Source organism: Panthera pardus, unplaced genomic scaffold (assembly GCF_024362965.1).
Source record: "Panthera pardus isolate Hobbes unplaced genomic scaffold, ASM2436296v1 HiC_scaffold_11, whole genome shotgun sequence".
Lineage (NCBI taxonomy): Eukaryota > Metazoa > Chordata > Mammalia > Carnivora > Felidae > Panthera > Panthera pardus.
In genome coordinates, this window is record NW_026526666.1 from 27,472,439 (window position 1) to 27,498,003 (window position 25,565).

A 25,565-nucleotide genomic window follows, 5' to 3' on the forward strand; every position below is an offset into this window, starting at 1 on the left:
AACATTCATTCATTTAAAGCATTTTATAATTTAAGACAGATGTAGGGTGCTTCATTTCTCATCTGTATGCCAAGCACTCAGAAAAGATCTGTGGTAGTGAAATTTTGCTTATATACTTACTCAAGATAGTTGAGTAACTCCAAATAGCTTACCTGTAGGTCAAGTGTCCTCTTAAGAGGGAGGAACTCTGAACCTGGTTACTGATGAGAAACAAACTGAAATAGGAAAGACCCCATTTCTGTGACTTCTGACCACATATCCCTCAGTCTGAACTTAGGAAAACAGGGTGCTGGAGAGAATAATTTAACTGGCGTAAACATAGTGATGTTATTCAAAACTTAATAAACTTGAGAACAAAATAACAAGAGAGTCCAGTTTCATCCTGCTGCTTTCCTGCGGTCTGTGGACCGTGCCCTGCGGGGCAGCATGCCTGACAGAGGGCCCATGGGCGCCTGCCAGCCTCACCAGGTGTAAGGAGAGATGCACACGACATCATGGATTCACATGGGTGGGATTCATAATGTGCAAAAGCAAAATAAAATTTAAAAAAAACTTTTCATTCATATTGCCAAGTCCCTCTGTTTGTTTTCTAGTGATCTCTGTCAGAGAATATAAATCTGTGGCTTAAGGAGTGTTTGCTGCACAGACTTGTATGAATAATTGGATATTCTATTTCAAATTAGAGGCTGGGGCTACAGGGCCAACTGCTATGTTTTCTAGCTCCTATCTTTGGTTAGCCGGGATGATGTGACTGGCTGAGAAAGGAGACACAGCACTTCTGCTTATAAACATCATTTTAATTTAGTTCAAGGCAATGATTTTTAAAGCCTTTGGATTTGTAACACACCTACTTGGTTTCATTATATCTCCTTGTGTCCCCTCCTTGCCTCTCTAAAAAAGAGACAGAGAACATGAGGATTCTCGAGGGCACCCCAGGAGCCCAGAACTAGAATCTGAGGACATTTGGATTCCCCTCTGCTCTTGAAGCAGAATGAACAAGGCTCCCTTAGCAGAGTTCAGTTGGGGGCAGGGTCAAGAGGGACCTTGAGTTTTATCCCTCACCAGAGCCTCCAGTTTCTTCTCTTGTGCCCAGAGAAGTGTACAGTAAAGGATCAAAGAGGAACGAGGTTCATCTAAGGTGGGGGGCATTTTGGAGAGCACCCCAGGCTCCCTGGATGGGAGCGCACAGGCTGCTATGCCCCTAGGCGGTCTTGTCTCTGAGTGCGGGTCCTGCTGATCATCATGGCTTCAGGAGCCACCCGGGCACAGTGCCTGGCCTGGCCCGTTGGTCACCCCATTTCTGCCTGAGACAGTTAGAAGGATCTTTTCTGAGAGAACCAGCTCAGAGAGTTTTCAGATATGTGTCTAGAGAAAGGAAGAGAGGAACTTTTCAACTTTCAGAGGTGAAAGGAAAAGGATTTTACAGCTAAATCTGGTGAGAAGAGCAGATCCTGGACAAAATGCTAAAAAGAATTTACGAAAAGGATGACATTTGCGCACTAAAAAAGGAGAGTTAAAATGGCAAACCATGACTATATGGTCTCGGTATTTGGCAAATACATTCTCCAAAATGAATGAAATGAAGCTCAAGGAAAATATTTGACAGTGTAAGCTGCCAGTGAAAAAATTCAAACTTTCAAGTGAAAGTTAGAAGTTTGGAAAACTTATATCCTCCTCCATGAGCTTGATATTTCCCAAGGCTTTATAAGTTCTGATGAGATCAGTGATGATATTAACAAATGTGATTCTTTTTTTATATTCTAATGAAATGTGTCAAAACTTAGAATAACTGCATAACTCAGTGAACCAGTATTTTCCAGAACAGTGGCTACAGAATCACACATGGATAAAAGGCCCAATCAAGGTGCAAGATGCAAAAGAGTAACAGACATGGTTTAAGATACCGCGTTACAACTGATCGTTTAGAAATTACCACTTGTTGAGTTTTGGTATGGTATCAAGAATAGCCATAAGTATCTGGAAATGAAATACCACTCCCTTCTCCAGTTACGTATCTATGTGAGGATGGACTTTTTTCTAAACCAAGACCTATCACAACATACTGAATGGAGAAGTAGATATGAGAATTCAGCTGCCCTATAATAAGCCAGACATGAAAAAGATTTGCAAAAATGTGAGACAGTGTCATTCGTCTCACTAAATTTTTGTTACGAAAACATATCTCTTTGTAATAAAATTGTTTATATAAGTTTATTTTTTTAATATTAGTATTTTGAAAATTTCTGTTTAATTTCTAATATCAGTAATCAGTACATATAACCCACATAAACAAAAGCTCTTTGGGGTCCTCAATAATTTGGAGTGTGAAGAGATCCTGAGACCAAAAACATATGGGAACCATTGACTTCAACTGCCCATACCTATACTATTTATCCATGCATGAAGACATGTATGTATAAATGTACATAACATACACTAAAATTTTTTTTTTCTGTGTTTATTTGTGTTTGAGAGACAAAGCACAAGTGGGGGAGGGTCAGAGAGAGAGGAAGACACAGAATCCGAAGCAGGCTGCAGGCTCCAAGCCATCAGCACAGAGCCTGATGTGGGGCTCGAACTAAAGAACCGTGAGATCTTGACCGGAGCCAGAGTCGGACGCTTAACTGACTGAGCCATCACACGCCCCCCTTTCTCTCTCACCTTGAACCTCAGTCCCATTTGCCCACCATACAGGAGTGGGCAAATCGCGAGATCATGACCTGAGCCGGAGTCAAATGCTCAACTGACTCGGTCACCCAGGTGCCCCCATAACACACATTTTTAAGTGTACTTAAAAATAAAATTTGAAGAGAACAGCATTTCAGTAGTTCTAACATCTTTCTGCCCTCACAAGGCCAGACCTCTGGGCCAGATGACTAACCTAAGACTAGATGGCTATATGCCTGAAATGTTAGTTCAGTAGAAAAACAGGGGTTCAAGAACTTAAAAGGGAGCACAGCCCAAGTGCTGTGGACAAAATTTTGAGTCCCTAGCCAGATGGTTCCATGGATGTAAAGCCTGGTGACATTGAGATGGTGTCCAGAGCATGTGGCAGGAGAAGTGACGACCTGGCACAGCGGATGGACTCTGGATGCCGGATAAATGAACTTGAAGGCAAAGAGTTTTAAGGCTTCGAGGTTTATAGCCCTCTTTAATGGGAATGCACCCAGGGACAGAGAGCTTATGCTGTTCTCAGATCTTTTGGCCCTGCAAAGGGACTCATTCCAGAACCTAATCCACTGACGTGGAAAGGGGCATCTCAGATGCCATGCTGCCTCTGTGCAGGTGCCCTGGGCGTAGTCCCGAATGGATGGTCAAACCAGGCCAAGCATGGCTTTGGGAGTGGTATCCCTGAGCTGTGGGGTTGGGACTCCTTGTGCTCCGGCAGTGACCTTCTCTCTTGTCTTGGGAAGAAGTGCTGCCATCTTTCGAGGTCTCTCCACTGCCAGGGAAGTGTCACAGCCCACGGGTTTGGGGGTTGAGCCAACCCTTGTGGAGGAAGCTGCTTATCAGTAGGGCTTCTGAGAGACCCTCACCCTCACACTAAGGCCCACTCCCTTGAGAAGACTACTCTTACAGGCTTCACAGCCATTCTGTCCTTTCAAAATGATGCTGTCTCTGTGAGGATGTGTTGAGTTTCTGAAGTTTAAGACTCTGAAGGCAGCTGTCTTTTCACACCTTCTGTTGAGGGGCTGCCTCATTATAACTCTGCAAGCACTGAAAATGGCCACTCTCACGTCTCCCCCTCCTCTCCTTTGGCCTAGTCAGATTTTCTTCTTTCTGTAAGAAGTCAGCCTCCTTAGGGCCACCTGCTGTTGTTTACTTTTCACTGTCTGGTCAATTCCAGCGTCATATTATGACAGACACGAGCAGACATTAGGTTGGGAGAGAAGAATACTTGGGTGCTAAAGAAAATGGGATGGATTTCTCTGCTTGACACCAGGGGTGGGTGGGTAATGGAGGCAGCAATAAAAAAAAAAGGCAAATGTGGTCTAGAAAGCTGGGTATACAGACTCCATCCTCTCCCCTTGGTGCTAGGTGACCTTGGATAGCCACTGGGCCCACCTCAGTCTCCATTTTCTTCTGTCAAAGTGAGCATGATACAGCTGTCTGATCCAAAGTACCCCTCATTTGGGCATCCAGTCCTGCTTTACACCCACCTCTATCCTCCGTGTTCTTTCCTTCAGGTTTCTAGGCTAATTTTTATGCTCGAGTGAAAGTAGACTCACTACATGGAAGTCTAACATTTGGAGCCTGAATGTGATAAAGCACTTGGAGCTTCTAAACAGAAATTATGGTGGTGTCCTACCATCTACCCCTACCCCCAACACACACCATGAAAGGAATCTGTATTTGTTCTAACTTCCTTATCTGTCTGCTGGGAGTATTGCTGGGGAGGTGGGCCCATCTTAATAATCTGAATGAATAGGGGGAATTAACGTTGGATACGTTTTACTCAGTGCAAGAATGCATTGTTCTCAGTTCTCATACTTACCATTTTCTCTTTTCAGGGATCAGCATCTTCTGGACCCAACCCTGGAATATGTGAAGGTAGGAAACCAGGATTTAACGTGTAATTAGGACAGTGCGTAATCGACTTCCCTTTTTTAACACAGTGTTGCCAAATAATGCTGCAGTCTGGCCTGTGTAAGGAAGCTTCTCACGTTGGAACAACCAAGGGGTAACCTGACTCTCTCAGGCCTTCAGTAACTTTTGTAGAGGTCTTACGTCATCCTATTATAGGTCTACAGTCTTTTTCCTCTTATCTGAAACCCTCGGGGCCAGATGGGTTTTTAAATTCAGATTTTTTTTAGGAAGGTAATCGGGTACATACATATAAAAACATCCTCAGAGGGGTCTAGGGTCAGTACTCCGTACTCAAGCTCATTATTTCATCAGTGAAACGTAAGAGTATTCACACAAAGTGAGATAAACAGACTACAAATGATCTTATGTAGTGCAGCTCACGTTTTGCCACCAGATGAGGTCAGGTTTGATTTTGCCACCAAATGACTGGAAATTTTTCAGTTTTCAGAGTGTTTTGGATTTGGGGATGGTAGATAATGAATTGTGAGCCTGTGTTTATCTTCGGTGGAGGACTGAAGGCTTCCTGAGCTTTTCTGGGTCGGCTTTCCTTTCCAACAGCCCCTCTCCTATGTGGTGGCGAATCTAGGACTGTGAGCTGTGGGAATACGCTGCTTTTCAGTGGGGCTGACATTCAATGCTTCTAAATAGGCAACACCTGGAAACAGTGGTATCCTTCTGAGCAGAAAGAAAAGATGCTTTTTCCTTCTCCCTTCCCCACACCATCTTCTTGGGTGTGTTTGTGTATATATGTTTGCTTTATTTTCTTTTTGAGAATTGAAATCTGGTACCTGCTATGGTAGAAGAGAGAACTTTGATTTGTCACAGTTTCTTGGATTGATGACAACATAAATATCCTTAAGTTTTAGGAGAAATGGCGTATGTTAAGTTTTAAGGTGCTTGCCTCCTGGGAGCCACATTCCAACCTCATTATTGTAAGGGCAGCATCATGGTTTGGGGGTATTTAGGCCTATTGCTGTTTTGTGTGCCTGTGGCTGCCCCATTTTTGGCATTTCTTCTCTCTTTAGACCAGAGGATGGAAGAGAGAAGAGAAAGCTCTATTAGAATCACTTAGTCACTTGAGGTAGTCGTAATAAAGTTTGTTGGAAGGGAGGTGGGTATTATTTTTTCCTCTCTCATACCCAGGCTACGTCTGAACTGTAGTTTCACTGCAACAAATGTACAGTCCTAAACCAGTATGGCTGCTGTGTCAGAGTACAAAAGAGCTTTATAAATGATGCCTGTGTCCCTCCTGAACACGTCCACCTTTGTTTTTATGCAGGTTGTATGCTGCAAAACAATAGGGGGGTGCTATTCGCAGGACTATGATTTGACTTGGCCATGATGTAAAAAATGTGCCCTGGAATTAGGCAGTGTGTAAATCATAGCTGCCTTTTAAAAGCCACCATGTCATGTTTCAGAAATGGGCTGTCCCCCACTGTAGGCTCAGGCTGGGCTTAGCAAGCACAGACCCTTCCCTTACTCCAGTAACTTGGTTTTTCTTTGACAGTGTCCAAGCCTTTAAGATAATCCAGTGATGAATTCTAAGTTAAACATAGATTCTGGAATGATCTGTTTTAATATTATTTAAGCTGTCACATCACGTTCATGAATATCGGCCATTCTAAGTTGGGTAAGAAGAGATATGTGGGTTCTTGGTGGCTTCTGCTTGCTAGGCTCTCCTTGCCTTCCCCAGCAGTGAGACGTGATGAGACCGCTCTTAGTGGCTCAAGGGTACTTTTTTCCAAGGACCTGTTGAGGTGTTCCGAAGGTCACTCTTTGCTCCCAACCTTGTCTGAATCTGGTCGGGGCTTTATAAATGATGTCCCTGTGCTTCTCCTGGATGCCTCACATTTATTGTTTTGTTTTTTATTTCTCACTTTGCCCCTGGTTTGGAGGGGGCAGTTTGGGGATTTGTGGGGCAAATGTGGGATATTTCCATTTGTTTCTTTGGGTACAGAAGCTCCAAAGGCATGTTCATGGAGGCCTTTGACCTCCAGGTCTAAATTGACCCACGTGTCACGCTTCTTGGGCCAGTGCAGGCTCATCCTAGCATTTCTCAGACTTGGTTGCCCTCTCAAGCCTGGCTGACCAGTCCATGTGATGAAGGCCTTGTAAATGGTGCCTGCTGGAGCCTAGTGACTTTGGAGGGTGACTGAAAATAATCAAGGGAGGTGAGATAGTTGTAGATAAACTGGGATGCAGTTTGGCCCCTCCTGACTCACAGCTGTTACTTCTCTCGGATAACCTGGTATACTTAATACCTCTTAGGCACGTTGAAAAGTAGAAATTCTATGTAAAAGTCATTGCCTTGTGTAGAGTCCCCTTCTGGAGACTTATCAGCCCAAAAAACAAGATTCAAGGGAGCACATTTTTATGGGCCACATAATGGGGGTGGGCTGATCTCTGAGAGTTCTCTCAGTGGTAGAAGCAGCCGGACGTGGCCAAAAGACAGCTCTTCTCATTCTGTGGAGAACCACAGGCCCAGGTCTCTGTCTTCAAATGCCTTCTCTTTCCCATGGGAGGCTTTCTAACCATCCTCACTGGGTTTTCCCAGTGCCCAGGTATGAGATCTGGGACTGGCTCCCTCTCCTTGTGCCTGGGGGAGCCAAGGCAGTGGGGGATTGGGTGGTGCTGGGGCTGCAGTATTGTGGCAGAGAGAGCTGGGTAGAGAATGAATCCAAAATTCACTTCTGTCCAGTTTGTACTCTGTGTCCTCCTAACACTCTGTGCAGTTTGTATCGAAGCGAATTAATACGGCATGAAAGGGGACCAGTCCGCGGTTGCTAGGCTACAAGTAGCTCCTCTGTGCCCAGAATGGAGGGAACCATGCATGGCTGAGAAGCCCCAGGGCTATTGGCGGTTCTTTCACTTCCTGCTGGGGCCTCCCAACTGCACCTAGACCCACCAGCTGAATACCATGTTTGGATGTGCTAAGAAAATTAGAGCAGCTCCAAAGTAGCCAGGGGATTTTTGGAATCTTGCTCTCCACTGTTTCTGTCTCTTTAATTCTGGCTGTTAGAGAGGAGTTTTGTTTTTTCTTTTCTTTTAAAAAAACTTTTTAATGTTTACTTATATTTAAGAGAGAGAGAGAGCGAGAGCGAGCGCACACAAACGGTGGAGGGGCAGAAAGAGAAGGAGACAGAATCTGAAGCCAGCTCCAGGCTCCCAGCTGTTAGCACAGAGCCAGATGAGGGGCTTGAACTCACCAGCCATGAGATCATGACCTAAGTCAGAGGCTTAACCATCTGAGCCACCCAGGCACCCCAGTTTTCCCTTTCTCAACTTTTTCCTTGTTTTCCGAGCCTTCCCTTCTCCCCACATTTTTTCCCCACAGTAGCTCATGTTTAAAATCATCTTAAAAGTCTGGTTTTAGCTGTTTTGTGCAATCATGAGGTCCTTTTCAGTAACCACATAAAATTGTCTTTTTCACTGTACCCAAAAGAAACCACTTCTTCCAGGTTGGAAAGCAGAAACCTCCACAGTGCCTCCACCTTTCTCCTGCTCTTTAGTTGTTAGTGACTTTCATAAGTTGTGTACAGCTCTGGAATTTTCCTCTGCGTACCTAGCATACCTTACTGGAGATAAAAACTTTTTTTTTTTTTTAAACAGGAAATAGCTTTTGGAGGAAATAGCCCTAGGCAAAATTGTGAAGAAGAGTTTATATTCTGGGCTTCTTTACTTACTCACTGCCCCATTTGATTTTTGTCATATTTTTACCCCCATTACAACATATTTATTTAGTGTCTACTTTCTTAGACCTGTGTCTGGTAACTACTAGAACATTTGATAAAATGTACTAAAATGTGAATAAATGAGGGTGCCTGTTTTGTTTGGTCAGTTAAGCATCCAACTTCAGCTCAGGTCATGATCTCCTGCTCTTGCAGTTCGTGAGTTCGAGCCATGCGTTGGGTTCTGTGCTGGCAGCTCAGAGCCTGGAGCCTGCTTCAGATTCTACGTCTCCCTCTCTCTCTGCCCCTCCCCTACTCTCTCTTTCTCTCTCTCAAAATAAATAAACATTAAAAAAGTCTTTAAAATGTTAATAAATGATAATAGCTCAGTGTGTTAACCTTCCCAGAATAACATTCGCATAGTGGACTCCAGATTACACAACCCCTAAGAACCCACAGAGAGGGGAGAAAGGTCTACCTCTGTGTGACTTTGGACTTTGCACCTTCTCTCTATGGCTTCTGTCTTCTCACAGCTACAAAATCAGGGAATGGGTGAATGTCCTTTGAACATTTTAAGGATCATCTATACCTGTGATAGGCTGGAGGGGAAAGTTTTTTTATACCAAGCGGTAAGGGATTCTTCATCTATCACTCTTGACCATAAAAGTGCCATATTGATTGGAAGATGATGTGTCTCAGACATTAAGACCAAGGATGTGAGAGCTAATAACTGCCCACCCATCACATTACTTCAAAAGATTGTACCTCAACACTCCTGCAGCTGTTCTTACCATCCATTATGCTTTCACTTTTGTAACCCCTTCTTGAACCTGTGAAACTTACTTTCATTTTCACTATTTTTTTTCTTTTCTTTTTCTTGGGGCTACTTCTTTAAGCGTCAAGAGTTGCCCCCCACCATACACTAAATTTTACAAATTTATTTCCTATCTTCTCCCCCTTTATATATCTATCTTCCTTTTAGATTGAAGATTCTTTGTAGATGCTTCTTCACACACAAGCCTTACAGTCATTTTAATAAAACATCTCTTTGCTGGGAATGGTTTAAAAACACATTTTTTAGGGGAGGTGATGATTGGGCAGAGCTGGGTAAGTTTTCTTATAAGAGAAATGTTAATTATAGATTTTTCATTTTAAAATGCCCTTAAGAAAGATAAATCGGAAAACAAAGCCAGGAAGCAGAAAAGAAAATCGGGATGACTGTTTTTCAAATTAGCCAAGATGTAGGCAAGCCCATTTTCGTGGCGAGGCTATAAACAGCACAATGCCCGCCTGTGGACAAAGGCCTGCTCTCCAGGCGACCGCAGTTAGCAAGTGTCAGGACGGAATGCAGCCTTTTGTCCCGGGCTAGCCTCCTAGTGAACAAATATCCTTTCTTTTGTAGTCAGCCTGGGTGGATTCTTGCTGGAACCACTAGCGAGCTTTTCTGAAATGATTTGCGGTTTCTGAGCTCCTTCGCAGGCTAGGAGAAGGGAGAGGGCTGGAGCTGTTATCCTGAGTGGGGATCGGAACCCTCCGACGGCTCGTTCCCCTCAACGCCCCCCCCCCCCCGCCCCCGCGTTCCCACCACCCAGCGCGCATGAGCAGCTCCCGAGTCCGGGGCTCCTTGGCAATCAGTCCTCTGTGGGGTTAATTCCCCGAAATGCTCCTTGTGAGAGGGCCCTACAGATAAGACAGGCTGCCCAAGGCTCAGATCTCAGCAAGGCCGCTTCCTGCAGCCGGCCTGGGCTACATTAGGTCACCCAGCAGATTAAAAGAGGAGTAATTATGCGAATTCCAGCGCCAAGAATAAGCGCGCGGGCCGGCGTTGGGACCTCGTGGGAGAGGGGCCAGCGAGGCTGCGTTCGCTTTGTGCTCAAGATGGCTGCAGCCATGGTCACGGTTAAATAGCTGCCTTTGAGGGACGTCTTTTCTTCCAGCGGGGAAAACAGGCTAGTCTGCTCTGAATTAGCCAGCTAACAAAGTCATGAAAGGGACTTACGAAAACAATGGCACGCTGTACATTCCGTGAGATTTTAGCAAGTTATATGAACCAAATAACGGCCCAATTGGCTGGCTCTGCAAGTTTTTGCCTGAGTGTGCACATCCGCAGAGCCAGCACCGTGCCCTGTGGGACCAGAAGATCAAACGCTGCCCACGGTGAATGTGAAACAGCCCTGGGGCTCACATTCAGAGGAGCGAGTGAGAGCTCCCATCCACCCTCTCCCACTCCACCCCAAAAACATTCTCTGCAAATCTTCTTGGGAGGTTTAACGTTACTACCGTTTAAAAACCAATTACAGAGGCAGGGTGGGAAGACTGAAGAATAGGGGTCGAGGACAGTCCCTCTTTCAAAGGAATCTTTTCCCGCAGGTCTTTGAAAATGCGGCCATTTGTAAAAAGCAAAATCTTGTCATGAAATTGTATGCTCATTTAAAATCTATATGTGAATGTTCATAGCGACATGATTTATAATTGACAAAAACTGGAAACAGTTCAAATGCCCTTTAACTGGTGAATGGCGAAACTGTAGGATACCATACAATGGCACGATAGTCAGCCTAAAAAAGAATGGACTGTCAGTATAAAAACTTCCTAGTGACAGAAAACAGATGAGAGGTTGACTGCAAACGGGAACAAAAGAACTTTTAAAATGATAGAAACACCTTGATTATGGTTGTCTCAAAGCTCACAGAATGATACTTTTTAAAAGGGGTGATTCTTACTCTGTGTAAATTAAACCTCAGTGAGCGTGACTTTAAAAAGGCAAACTAAAACCTTACCATATTTTAGCCCTTAAGTGCTGTCACCCCAGTAGGGGAAATGTTTGATTTGGAGATGGGCTACCTCAGACTGCTGATCACATGGCGAAAGTGCTGAGCTTATGGATATTTTACTGCATTGGCTCATTCAACAGATAGTTGTGAGCATGTATCACGTGTTGGTAATTGCTCAGTGGAGTGAGAGGTGGGAGCAAAGTGTTTCCAAGAGCCTAACCTTAGATAGTGGCAGTGGGCGGGGAAAGTCAGGGCAGGGCCTGGAGGCCTTTCCAAGAGAGAATTAAGAGCCATTTTATTAGGTGAGTTGACAGTTCCTGGCGGACTTAACTGGAGGAGGTGAGGAAGAGGAAGCCAGAGGAGGTTCCAGAGGTCACACGAGTGTCTGGCATCTTGCCCAGAAGCCAGTGAATATTTTAGGGGAGGACAGGAAATTTCCAGTTGGAGACCTTGTTACCACAATGACATTAAGTTAACTGATGAGCATGTGGGGATATCATTAGACTGGTAGGATCAGCAAACTATAGCCGGAGACCAAATCTGGCCTGCAGCCTGTTATTGTCTGGCCTGTAAGCTAAAAACGGATTTCACACTTGAAATGTTTTTTGTTTTTTGTTTTTTTAAATCAAAAGAGGAATGTGAAAATTATAAAATTCAGGTTTCAACATGCGTAAAGCTTTATTGAAACACAGCCTCACCCATTCATTTACATGTTGCTGCTTTCTCGCCATAACCATGGAGTTGAGTAGATATGACAGAATGGGCAGCAAAGCCTGATATATTTACTCTCGGGCCCTTTACAGAAAAGATTTGCTGACTCCTGCTCTAGACTATATGTATATTCACTGTTCCTGGTTTGCCTCTCAATAATGCATGGTAGGCTTTCAATAAAAATGCATAGTAGGCTTTCAGCCTTGCATCATGGACATCACTGTTATCTCACCTGGTGACATAGCAATGAGTCCTTGTGCAAGTTGTGAGACCTTGCACATTCACAGAGATGCTACAGTGGCAATCCTGCACGATTTGGATGCAACTTGGCATCTTGTGGGGTAGACCTGTCTGCTCTGAGCAGCATCTCCTGGGCCCATCACATCTAAGGCCTTCAGTTTTGCTGGCTGAACAGGTGTGTGGGGACAGCACAGGTGCTGCAATCCTGATGGTTCTTGCCTGGGGCTTGTCTAGATAGTTTCCTCAGGCCAGATTGCTCCCCCCAATGCAGACTGAGATGCGTTTTCTCAGTGCCCCAAGTCAAAAGTAAATTCTCCCTGGGCCTCCTGAACTTGATGGTTTGAATCAAGGTCAAACCCTGGAGCTGCCCTCTAAAGGTGCTCAAAGGAGCCTTGTCTGGCCTAGTACAGCTAGGTTCGCCTTTGTATTTTATGCCGCAGCCTTCATCCTTGACTGAAAGTAAGAGGACTCCTCTGGGATCCCAAGCAATGGCAGGTAGAGAGGTGGCAAAGAGACTGGAAAACTAGCATGCAAGCGAGAATTGAAACTATGGCATCTGACTAGGCTCCGTTTTATAATCGGACTTCAGAACCCTCCTCATGTGGCCTGTCTACCTCTGACCTCATTCTGCCATCTGCCTTAGTGGGATATTCCTCCATCCTGGCTTTTCCTACTGGTCCCCGGTCTTTGCCTTTTCTTTGGCATGAATGCTTCTTTTACAGTTGAGTGGTTTAAAGTGGGTTGAACTGTGTTGCCCCAAAACATATATTGAAGTACTAACCCCCAGTACCTGTAAATGTGGCCTTGTTTGGAAAGAAGGTCTTTGCAGGTATGATCACACTGGGATGAGATCATACTGGATTAGGGTGCACCCTAATCCAAAGACCAGTGTTCTTATAAGAAGAGAGGAATTTGTGCACAAAGGCACTGACACACAGGGAGAACGAATGCCATGTGACCATGGAAGCAGAAATTGGAGTTGATGTGTGGATAAGCCAACAACACCAAGGAATATAGCCATCACAATCTAAGAAGAGGCAAGGAAGGGTCTTCCTCTGGAGCTTTCAGAGAGAATGTGACTTTTGCCAACAGCTTAGTTTTGGACTCCTAGCCTCCAGAACTGTGAGAGAATAAATTTCTATTTTAAAGCCACCAAATCTGTGGTGTTTTGTTACAGCAGTAGGAAGCCAACATAGATCCAAACCCCTAGCTTAGTTGTGTGACTTGGGGCAAATTTCTGAAATTCTCTGGAGATGGGTTTCCTTGACAGTAAATGGGAGCATGTAGGAATTAAATTAGTTGCTACATGTAAAGTTATCAGCACAGTGCCTGACATGCAGATAGCACTCAGCAAATACTAATTTAGTTACTATCACAGTCATCTCCTGTGTGGTGTGACTCAGATTTCATTGCCTCAGAGAGACCTTCCCTGACCCCACTGCTGAAAGCTGCCTCCCCACGTCACTATGTCATTACTCTGGGGATCATCACTTGTCCCAAGTTCTATTTGTTTATTTAAAAAATCAAGGGGCGCCTGGGTGGCTCAGTCGGTTGGGCGTCCGACTTCGGCTCAGGTCATGATCTCGCGGTCCGTGAGTTTGAGCCCCGCATTGGGCTCTGTGCTGACAGCTCAGAGCCTGGAGCCTGTTTCGGATTCTGCGTCTCCCTCTCTCTCTGACCTTCCCCCATTCATGCTCTGTCTCTCTCTGTCTCAAACATGAATAAACGTTAAAAAAAAAAATCAAAACAACCCCAAAAGCCTCATTAGAAGGTGAGTTCTGAGGGCATGGACCTTTTCTTAATACTTAGTGACTGATGACCACATAAAACCAGATGCAAAGGGCATTTAAATGGAAGGAAGAAGGAATGAGGGTGTTCTAAAGATCTTAAAGTTTCCCAAGAAGCAAGTAACACTCATCATCTCTAAAACTTTTCCAGAAATTTCTCCAGTGATTTTATTTAATGAAAGCAAGAAGATTCCTATCCTGTCTTCATTCTCTCGCCAACCTGGTATAGGATAAAAATTGTGGGGTCGCTGTTGTCACCTTAAATAGTCACACATTTAGGCAGAGGTATATATACTTTTTTTTTTTTAAAGTGTAGTTCTGGCAACCTCTGTGGCTCAGACCTATCAGTTCCTCAGCAGATCTTGTTATCAGCTCCCAAATGAGAGCCATGCTTTTTTTTTTTTTTTTTTAAATGCGTTGCAATCGTTTGTTGTTCAATTCCGCCCTCTAGTGGAAATAATATGTCACAACAGTGCAGCGTTTGGCTACAGTTCATTGTCTGAATATTCTGGGAGCTTTTGATATTAAACTATTAACATTTTAACTTCAGAACTAAAGGCTGTGTTTAAAGTAAATAAAGAGGCAGGTGGTTTTCTTTGGGTTTATATTAAACAGATTAAAATTGTAAAGGCATTTTATTAATAGAGTGAATTGTTTTACATTCTTGGACAAAAAGCTCTTAAGATGCTGTAACACTGCATGTAGATTTTGAGTGGGGAGGGGCAGTTGGTAGTGATCTGAAGTTTTACCTGTGGCAACCAAGAAGTATCCTTGGAAAAAATGATATTTGGGGGAACATGCCTGGCTCAGTCGGTTAATTGTCTGACTTCCACTCAGGCCATGATCTCACAGTTTGCAAGTTCCAGCCCCGCGTCAGGCTCTGTGCTGACAGTTCAGAGCCTGCAGCCTGCTTCAGATTCTGTGTCTCCCTCTCTCTCTGTCCCTCCCCACTCATGCTCTGTCTCTTTCTCTCTCTCTCTGTCTCTCTCTCAAAAATAGATATTAAAAAAACTTTTTTTAATGATATTTGAATTGCTATTTGACAGCTGAAAAAAATGGCCAGAAGAAAGCTGGTATTAGGTGAGGCAGAAAACAGGTATCAGCCTATTAGAGATTGTTGGGGAAGGACCCCATGCCTGTGGGGCAATGTGTGCCCAGGCTTAGTGGAGTAGGAGAGAGAGTAGCAGGAGTCTACGAGAAGGATAGGTACTCACATATTTCTTGAGTGGGAAGAGAGTGAGGAAGCTCAAGTATTCCTGGGAAATTCTGAGATTAAGGAAGTAAGAAGGCTGAGTTGGGGAACAATTATATTGATTGGTTGATTGATTGATTGATTGACTGCCAAAAATAACATATAACTACATACTGCTTTGCAACTTGATTTTTTTATTGAACATCATTGCATGTTAAATACATGGGTCTACCTCCTTCTTTTGAATGTCTATCCAGTATCCCATTGTATGAAATACGATTATATTGGCCAATTCCCCACTGACATTTGGGTTCTTTTTAATGCTATTAAAAACAGTCTTGTGGTTATTTAAAAATATAGCCCTATTTGTTACATATGTCATAGTCATTTAATAAATATATATTGAAGACCTGCCTTCTGGTCAGTGTTCTAGAGGCTGAGGATATGGCAGCGAAACAAAACAATGTCCCTGCCTCTGTGGAGCTTGTACTCTGGGGAGGAGGACTGGGAGATGGGGAAGACACTCTAGCAAGCACGTGAGGCAGTGATGAGCGCTAAGCGAAAAGATTTATCAGGGAAAAGAACTATGAAATATTGGGGTGAGGGGGTGCCACATTTTAAGTATGGTGGCCAGGGAGAGGCTCACCCAGAGGGTGACCTGAGTGGAAGGGCCAGTCAAGCATGATGTCTAAAGGGAAGAGGCTGTAGCAAGGGCAAGGTCATGAAGCAGGAGTTCACCTCTTCCACCCGGGAACAGCCTTGAGGCCAGAGAGGCTAGAAGGGAGTGAACTTGAGCGAGAGAAAGGTAGAAGCTGATGTAAGAGAGTGATAAGAGAGAGGGGGCAGATTGCCTGGGGCCCGTAGGTAACTTTTGCTGAGTGAGGTGGGGAGCCAAGTCAGGATGACACTGGGTTCAATGTGGCTAGCAGATGGCAGGAGCAGGGGCAAGAACAGGGAGAGGAGTTGGGAGGCCATTGTGACTGTCCAGGTGAGACAGGAGAGTGTGGGCCTGTGACAGCAGAAGAGGTGTTGAAGAAGGGCGATTGTGGTCTCACACGAAGGCGGTCTTCAGCATTTCCTGCCTGATCGGTGTGCGTGGGAGCACAGAGGAGTGAAGCACGATGCAGGAGAGATGCATTGCCTGCAACTCAGACGGCTTGGTGCACATTTGTGTGCGGACTTCCTTAAGAGAAAACTAAGGGTAGAATGATTGAGTGTTGAGAGTTATAGGTCAAAATTCACTTCCTGCAGCTAGGGAGTGTTTGTTTTGTTTTACACGTTTCTCCCAGTTTCCAAATCTTCTCTATAAGCGTTAGTGTTTTTATGGTAGAGTTATTTATTAAAATAAAAACACCCTTCTATTAGTCTACTTCATAAATATGCTGAAAACTTATGGATCAATCAAAATTATGTAAAACAAGGAGCTTAGGTGTATTAGAGCAGAAGTTCTTAAACTGTTTGAGCTCAAGACCTGTTTTCACTCTTATTAATTATTGAGGACCCCAGGGGCACCTGGGTGGCTCAGTCTGTTGAGCGTCCAACTCTTGATTTCAGCTCAGGTCATGATCTCATGGTTTGTGAGATCGAGCCCTGCGTTGGGCTCTGAGCTGATGGCAGGCAGGGCCTGCTTAGGATTCTCTCTCTCCATGCCTCTCTCTGTCTCTCTCTCTCTCTCAAAAGAAATAAATAAACTTAAAAAAAAAAAGTTTAAAAACTACGTTTAAAAAATTATTGGGGACCCCAAGGAGCCTTTGTTATGTGAGCTTTTTTAACTAGTGGTTTATTGTCTTAGAAAGTAAAATACAGGAATTTTTAAATATTTAGTTATTTAAAATCACAATAATTATTTTTCTGAAAAATAATCATTTTCCAAAACAAAATTTAGTGAGAGGAATGGCACTGTTTTACATTTTTGCAAATCTCTTTAATGTCATAGAATACAGCTTGATTCTCCTACCTTATTCAGCCTTCAGTCTGTTGTGTTGTTATGGTTGAAGTCTGAAGAAAATCTGGCCTTGCACAGACACATAGTTCAAGATGGGAAGAGTATTTATTTTTACTGAGGTGTAATTGATGTAACAGTATATTAGTCTCAGGTATATAACATAATAACTTCAGTATTTGTATATGTTGCAAAATGCACACCACTGTGTCTGGTTAACATCCATTAACATACATGGTTATAAAATTTTTGTCTTGTGACGAAAACTTCCAAGATTCATTCTCCTAGCTGTTTTCAAATATGCAATAGTGTTATTAGCTATAGTCACCATGCTGTACATTGTATCTCCCCATGACTTGTTCATTTTATAATTGAATATTTGTACCTTGCCACCCCCTTCGCCCATTTTACAACCCTCAGGACTATTTTAATAGCGTTTTCAGATAATTGGAGCTATTCTTCTTTGATGTTATGCTAAAACTTGAAAAGTTGTAGCTCCATAAAGGCTAATTATAATGTGGAATCTGAAACCATATTCATGAACTTTTTTTTTTTTCTTTATACTGTATTCCCTTAAAATCCATTAGTCTCTGTGACAAGTTGGGTCTTTTACCCGTGTGTGATTTTGTGTCATCATGCATTGAGCGTTTGAAAAATACTGGTTGCTTGAGTTATGCAGATATGCAGAATGTTAATATATTTCATTATACAATATTAAAAACTCACTTTCATTTATATCCCCACTTATCAGAAAAAAATTATTAAAGCTATTGGGAAGCTGTCAAACCTCGTGGTCATGAATACAAGTTTCCCCGCATTCTAATTTTCAGTCGAAAGCTCAGTTTTCATCACTGGCAACAAATACTATCAATTTTTCTCCTATAAGTGACAGGCTCACTTTGTTCCTTTTTTAGAAAATACCTGCCAGATAACTAGCCACGTCTGAATAACCAAAGTTTGTCAGACATTCTTTGAAGTAAAAGTGGTGTTCCAGGAAAAAGGAGCTGGTTACACACACACTTGCTTTCCCTCGAGAGGCAGCCACTGGACTTGGGTGTGTGGGAGAAGGGCCGTGTGCCCGTGTCCTGCCTCATCACACAGAATATTAAAGAGAGACCTAGGCTCCAGGGTCCAGCTGTGATAAAGCAAGTAATTCTTACTGCTTCATCAAGGACTTTTAGGTGAAACTGCCTATTTTTTAAAGAAATATTTTAAAAAACCTTTTTAATACTAAAAAAATAAATGTAAGAAACTGGTAGCTAAGAAATGCCGTGAGTCGGTATCTTGTTTGGGACGTCTCCCTTGCTTTGTGCTAAAATCCCAGCAGTTTGACCCGTCCTTGCTTTTACCTCATTGGTGGAAATGCCAACCCAGGGAAAAAGGCAAAAAATGTCTCAGTATTGTTATGAAAATAGTTTTGGCCTCATGGACTCCCCTAAAGGGCCCCCATGCCTCCCCTCCCCGCTGCACTTTGAACTCTGCCATCCCAGAGGGTCTCCTGCTACTTAAGAGCTGTTCTAAAGCTGCCGAAACACTTAGAATACAAATAATCATCTCCTGTTTATCTAAATCCATATATTCTTTAAAAGATACTGATCATTAATACAGAAGAGACATTAAATTTTTATTTAAAAATAAGGTCAGGAATCTGTCCTAGAAATAAGGGTCTTCAGTTATGGGGCCTTTTCTTTACAATTGAATGGATCGTGAAGCCTCAACAAATACCAACTCTGTTTCATATGATCGTGTCGCTCATTATATACTATGAAGAGCTGGCCCAGAAGCAGTCGCTGTTCTGCTCTGACTGCTTTATTTTAAAGCCGTGAAAACCTAAAGCTTGGTGAGGCCAAGGTCTGGGTTATGGCAGACATGCTCAGCTTGGATGTGAAAGTGAGTCAGGGGATACATTAAGTTGAGGCAGGCTGAAAATGAACATTCTTCTGGTCCTTAAGCTTTTATTAATTGCCACCACATTTGCCCATTCTGTGCTCCCAGTGTGGGTTAGCTGGCCGAGCTCCATCCGCCGGTTATGTCAGTGAAGATAAGGATGTGTCAGACCCTGGGAACAAGAGCATGCTGTTTGGCCCTTCGAGGCAATTTCCTTTTGAGTCCCAGCTCTCTCCAGATGGCATCTAATTGTTTCTTGAATGACCTCGGTGTCCAGGCTGCAGGAACCTGGTCTGAGAGGCCATTTCACATATTTATTAGCCTGTGGATGAGAACTTAACCACATAAAGCCTCCATTCACACTCTCAAAAGAGCTTTTTGTACAGAAGCAGTGATGAAGCTGAGGGACTGTTTCCTGTGACCACCAGTCTCCAATTGGGTTCTCATTTTCCCCAGGCCCAGGTGGGTGTGTTTTGAAGCATGTGAGTCCATCATGGCCCAGTGTCCTCCCCTCTGTCTTTGAGCTTTTGCTGGAATGAGCCCAGGCAGAATAGGGCTGCATCCTCTTATCTCCTGGTTTCACAGCATTTAATGATTGCTCCTGCAGGTGGTAGGAGTGGGGAATCATGTGTTCTGGGAGCCTCTCTCCAGTTGGGACCCCAGGCAGTTCACGGTTGAGAATGAGGTGCTTCTGAGGGCTGAAGAAGGGACCAGTCCTAATCCAGACACAGGGATGGCAAGCCTGGTTCACCCAACGAGGGTCATAACCCTCATGTGGCAAGTCCTGCCTTAGGCCTCTGTGGTTCTGAATTAGTTGAGGAAGTGCCTATCTTTTTGCAAATGGATGAATAAGAACTATGTCTAGAAATATGCATGTGCACTTATTGTACGTCTTACTTCCAGGGTGTTTGTGGACCCAGACTGACAATCCCTGTGCCTTCTCCAACCATTCACTGGCCTCTATCCTGTTCACTGGCCTCTATCCTGTTCAGGCATTGGCCCCAATCCTTCTGGGCATTGGAGTGTTGACAATGAGTAAGACAATGAATAAGTCCTGAAGCAAACAAAGACATAGATCACTTTAATGAGTGCTTCAACAGCCAGGTGTTAGAGCTGGGGCCCCTCACTGAGGTAAATAAAATGATCGCAGTGCATGAAGGAAGCCGCATAGGGCCACAGAGACTGACAGTGGGGACTCTGAAGCTCTTTTCTGGGCCATGTCCACCTAAGGACTGCATAAGGAGTAAATTTGGGAAGATCTGAATATATTTTGGGGATGATGCAGATTTCCCTTTCTTTGACCTACGAAGAAGACATGAGAGTTGCTCTCCCAGGTAATCAGTTGTAGCTGGTAAAGTCCACCTGGCCTTAGTAAGGGAATGTCTCAGACAACACCTCTGAATCAGGTCGTCTGTCTTTCCACAAAATATAATAGGCTTTGGAAACATCCTCCAGGAACTGAAGATGGTGCTGTTGCCTACATGAGCAGAGTTGAATGACCCATTTGTTAATGGTTTCCCCTAGCTTGGGAGGGGTGCTGGATGTGGGAGCAAAACTCACACCTACGTTCAGTGGCACAGGACATTCCAACTCCATGAATCCCTATCCCTTTTCCCAGAGGCGAATTCATGTCAGTTTCTTCTTGAAAACTGAAGGCAAGTCAGTTCTTTCATGGAACATCCTTGGAGACTGTGAAGCACCATTAATTTCCACCCATCACTGAAACATGAGGGAACAACCTATTATTAATGGGTGTGCATTATACATGTTTTCATGTAACATCAGTTTATGTTGGTTTCCTTTGAGCGTTTCTCAGATGTGGAGATCGCGTCTCACACATGTGAACCCCAGTGGAACCCACAGTGTATTCTGTGTCGACCTCAAATCTTACCTAATCTCACAATCATAAAGTAAACTCTCAAACTGATGATGTGAGCTAGGAAATTTACCACTGGGAAGGGCAGGGGTAGAGTGGCCTGGGTTGATGATTGTGCTGAAGAAGGAAGATATGTCCAGACTCTACTTCTCAGCATGCTGGCTGCATTTGCCCAGATCAGCTTGTTTATATAGTGGGAGCACATGGCTGTAGGCTGCACTAGTTTATAATCTTAAAGTTTATGGCCCAAGAGGAAAAGGGGACCTCTCCCTCCACCCTGGTTTGAAAACTCCCAGGGAAGGACTCTGATTAGTCTAACTTAGGTCACATGTCCACCTGGACTATTTAGTGTTCAGAATTCTGATTAGTTCACACATCCAAAACAAGATGTATGTCCATGCCACGGGTTAAAGTTTTTAAACATAATAACCACTATCTGCTATTTATATCATTTTCCCCCTGAATGTTCAGGATCACAAAAGTATATTGGGCGCTCTTTCTGGTTGTCTCTGTTTCCTTGGGGTACATATGTAAAATACTGACATATGAATGGTAGGTTTTGCAGAGGTATTTTCTTTTTGACCCTTTCAAACCCTATACTCATCCTTCTCGAGTTTATCTCCTATGTGCTGGATACCCATTGCCTCCCAGTCTGATTGTCAGATCCATACTGTTACAGAGAAGTCGTGGGCACTGGAGCATAGGGGATGTGGATTCCACTTACAGTTTGGCCTCAGAAAAATTCTCACATCTGCCGTCACAAGTACTCCAGCCCTGAGGCTGCTGTGGTGTCCCTCAAGATTGGTTCAGGTGGCTTCCTGCCGCTCTCCCTGGTGACTCTCCCTTCCTCCACCCTGCCCTCCCTCTCCTCTGAGTACACACTACAAGGCCAGGGATTGTATTGTCCTTTGAGTCACTGACAAAAGGAACCCATTGTCCCACCTTGGGCACCAGAAGTGTTGACCATCTGGATGTCAGCTCTGTAGGCGGCATTGTGCTTGGCACCTGACTGCTCTAGGAAGTGAAGAAACTGGCTGGTAATTAATATGAGCCTTCCCATGCAACACACCCTCTGAGTCGGCCTTCTCCTGTAGAGAAATAGGCCTAGATGATGTTTCTATATATGAAAAAGGCAGTCCCTTAGCCCTGCAGTCATCCCCTGTGCTATAGGGTTTTACTGCCTCCTGGTTCTTTACAGATTCTGCTTCAGTGTCCATCTGTACATGTTCTGCCCTTTCCCGTCAGTAATGAGTGAAGATCTCTGATGGGCTATTTCAGGTGAGACCCGCTGCCTCTGTTGCTAAGAATATCTGTCTCGGGGGGGAGGGAGTGGGCTGTTGCAGCAGCCACAATTCTGCCTTTTGGATTTGCACAAGATAAGGTACTCCAGGCAACCAGGTGCTAGTCATGCTTCCATTATCACATCCGATTGATCCAGCTATTCTGATTGAGAGTCATTTTAATTATTAACTCTAAGTACTGTTTGATCTCACATATGAAATAGAGATAATAATATGTGTCTCCCAGTGTAAGTATTAAATAAGCTTTCACCATGGTAAAAGCTCTCAGTATAAATGCTGGCTCTTGGGGGCCTTGCACGGGGGTGAAATTCTGGCTCTTGGAGGAGCCCCGGCTGAGCGGTGGGGGATGTCTGTGACTGCTGCAGTCTGCTGGGCACGCAGCCCTGGAGTCTGTGGTCGGGGAGGGTTGCTGAGAACCCAACTTGTATTCTTCAGTATTCAGTGGTGACAGTGAGTGTGGTGTGCAAGCAAGGCCCTACCACCAGCTGGGGAGGGGTTCCCCTCACCTCACGGGGGTTTAAAGGTGCTCCAACAGGGGCTCCTGGGTGGCTCAGTTGGTTAAGCACCTGACTTCAGCTCAGGTCACAATCTCACAGTCTGTGAGTTAGAGTCTTGCGTCAGGCTCCGTGCTGACAGCTCAGAGCCTGGAGCCTGCTTCCCATTCTGTGTCTCCTTCTCTCTCTGCCCCTTACCCACTCATGCTCAATCTCTCTTTCTCAAAAATAAATAAACATTTAAAAAAAAATAAAAGGGGGGGCGCCTAGATGGCTCAGTCAGTTAAGCATCTGACTTTGGCTCAGGTCATGATCTCACAGTTTGTGGGTTCAAGCCCCACATCAAGCTCTGTGCTGACAGCTCAGAGCCTGGAGTCTGCTTCGGATTCTGTGTCTCCTTCTCTCTCTGCCCTGCCCCCACTCGTGCTCGCTCGCTCTCTCTCTCTCTCTCTCTCTCTCAAAAATAAATAAACATTAAAAAAAAATAAAAGGACGGGGGGCGCCTGGATGGCTCAGTCAGTTAAGCATCTGACTTTGGCTCAGGTCATGATCTCACGGTTCGTGAGTTGAAGCCCCGCGCTGGGTGCTGTGCTGAGCCTGCTTCAGATTCTGGGTCTCCCGCTCTCTCTCGCACCTCCCCCACTCACCCTCTGTGTCTCTCTCTCCCTCTCAAAACTAAACATAAAAAAAAGAAAGAAAAAGAAATGATTGGTATCAGAGTAGCCAGTAGTAGGGGCTGATGCGGAATGAAGGAGTCACGCACATGGAAGGTGGTCCTCTAGGGACTCCAGCCTCACATGGAAGATCTAGTCCTAGAGCAAGACCCTGGAGGGCTGGGCGAGGCTGGAGGAGCATCCGGCAGAACATCCAGGCAGGATGTGTAGACAGACTCCCAGCTCTGCAGCTGACTTGGTGAGGGGGGCAATGGGGAACTGGAGGTGCGACCCAGGTCCTGTGGGGAGGGGTGTTCAGGATCCCCAGTCAGACTGGCTGCGATGGGGTGGGGCATCGAGGGCTCAGTAGCTGTGGATGGACCGGGAGCTCCCCCTGCGTGAGGGCCGAGTAGGCAGGTGCCGTGGACACACGTGCCACCTGCTAAAACAAACAGGTCTCCAAACGACAGCGGCTCTGGAGTAAGAAAATCATTGGAGACATCTGAGCAAGTGTGATTAAAACCATATGTGCAATTTTCATATGTGATCTTAAAGTTTGAAGGCTAAAAATATTTTAAGACTGAGAAAACTCTTAAACACCTCCTCATTGGTCCCTGGCTTTCAAGGTTCAGGAGTTACCATTGTACCAGCCTGTCAGTCAGTGGCTCAGGGCAGAGCCATCCACACTCCTGTGGGGGGCATGTGGTCTGACATTTGGGTGGGATCAGGAATATGCCCTGCAGTAGGAACAAATGGGAACCGAAGCTCCCATTTGCTGAGTGCCTACTATGTGTTGAGTGCCCGGCTCTTTATGGGTTGTCTCACTTGGGCCTCAGAAAAACCTGGTAAGTTGGAGGAGGAAACGGAGGCTCAGAGAAGTTAAGAAATTTCCCAAGGTCACCCAGCTTGCTAGCAGTGCAGTAAAGACTTGAACCCACCCTGGCTCTCCTTCTACCCTACCTGCCAGTGTCACTTTTGAGGCATGCAAATATGTGTCTCACAGCTCAGTGTTAGAAGATGTCATTTTGCAGAAATGCTTGTGAGATGGGAGAGCTGGGGGCAGTGGAGATGGGAGACAGTGCAGCTGGTCCTGGTCGGGGAGGCTTCACGTGTCCTGGCTTTGCAGATGCCCCTCAGAGCATTTCTCCGGCTCTGCTTGGGAGGGGCTTCTGAGGGGTATTTGTGGTCACTATTAGTTGCTTATATAGCTCACACCTACCAAAGTGGAAGGAAGGAGAAAGAGGAAAGCACACAGCACAGAAAACTTCGGAGCTACAATGCCCAGAAAAACAAATGCCCGCTTTAGGCGAGGTGCGTGCATCGTGAGTGTAGAATGGAAAGAAGCATGGAGAGGCTGGCTCATCTTGGATGAGTGAGACTCCCAGGGGCATATGGATGGGCTTCGGGGGGCAAAGTATCCCCTGAAATTATATGTAAAACATTACAGCGTGTGCCTTTTTGCTCTGGGAGGAGGCTGGATGGTTTTCATGGACTGTGAGAAAAGACAGAGACCACCAGAATCCAAGTCTGCTCTGCGAGGTTGGAATTCTGCCCCATGCTTGCACGTTTCATTTTGCCTTAATGCTGAAGACTGAAAATTGGGCTTGTGTAACAGGATTCCTGGGGTGATATCAGAAAATAGGTGGTGGTGGTGGGATGTATGGGACGGAATTGTGCAAGAAAGCAGAGTCAGGGCTGGGCGCTCAAGTAATTTAGCTCCACGATGTCAGTTTTACAATTTTAATAGCCAGTTAGAGAAACAGAAATTTACTGGGGGGTCCGTAAGACCCGGTAGGGAGAAATGTGCTTGTGAATACTGTCCTTAGTTCCTTTGTTGATGTGGTAGGCAGATCAATGCTGCTTCCGGACAGAGGCCATTTGACAGCCATAGTCTTTCACCCCCATGAGGAATCTGAGGACTGGCAGACCGAGATGTGCACGGTAGACCCTCTTAAACGCACCCTCTGTATTCGCAGGCGCAAGCAAACATCTTGTCCACAGCAACACACAGAGTGGCCCTGAGAGCCACCCTCCTCCCACCGGGTGCAGTGTGCATTTTGAGCAAGAGATGAATCTCGTTTGCATATAGGAAAATGTGTCCAGTGGTCTTTGGCAGCTTGTGTAGCTGCTGAGTCTGGCCTGAGGGGAAGGAGACTTCTTCCCTGATGGCTTCTCCTCATCCTCAGTGGTTTCCCAACAAATTCCCCTCGAGCCCTGCGTCCTATCACTTACATGAGGGTGGGCACTCAGAGACGCACCAGCTTCTCCACCACCAGCTCGCCTCCTGCTTTGTCGTGCTCAGAATACCGCAGTCAGGCCAGGTGTCTGGGAAGCTTTGGGAGACAGGGTTGCAGAGAAACGCACCTTTTCTGGTGCTGGGTGGCTCAGTCGGTTGAGCGTCCGACTTCGGCTCAGGTGGTGATCTCACGATTTGTGAGTTCAAGCCCCATGTC

The 25,565-nt window shown here is 45.0% G+C and overlaps 1 protein-coding gene across 4 annotated transcripts in view; it reads left to right on the forward strand.

Annotated features, from left to right (window-relative positions):
* The window catches only part of BCAR3 (BCAR3 adaptor protein, NSP family member), a 114,258-nt gene that overhangs the window by 30,593 nt on the left and 58,100 nt on the right, over positions 1–25,565 (forward strand). For all 4 annotated transcript variants that reach the window (XM_019457539.2, XM_019457543.2, XM_053892326.1 and 1 more), the window contains exon 3: positions 4,512–4,551. In XM_019457539.2, the coding sequence (XP_019313084.1) occupies positions 4,512–4,551 (40 nt within the window). The remainder of the gene's footprint in view (positions 1–4,511; positions 4,552–25,565) is intronic.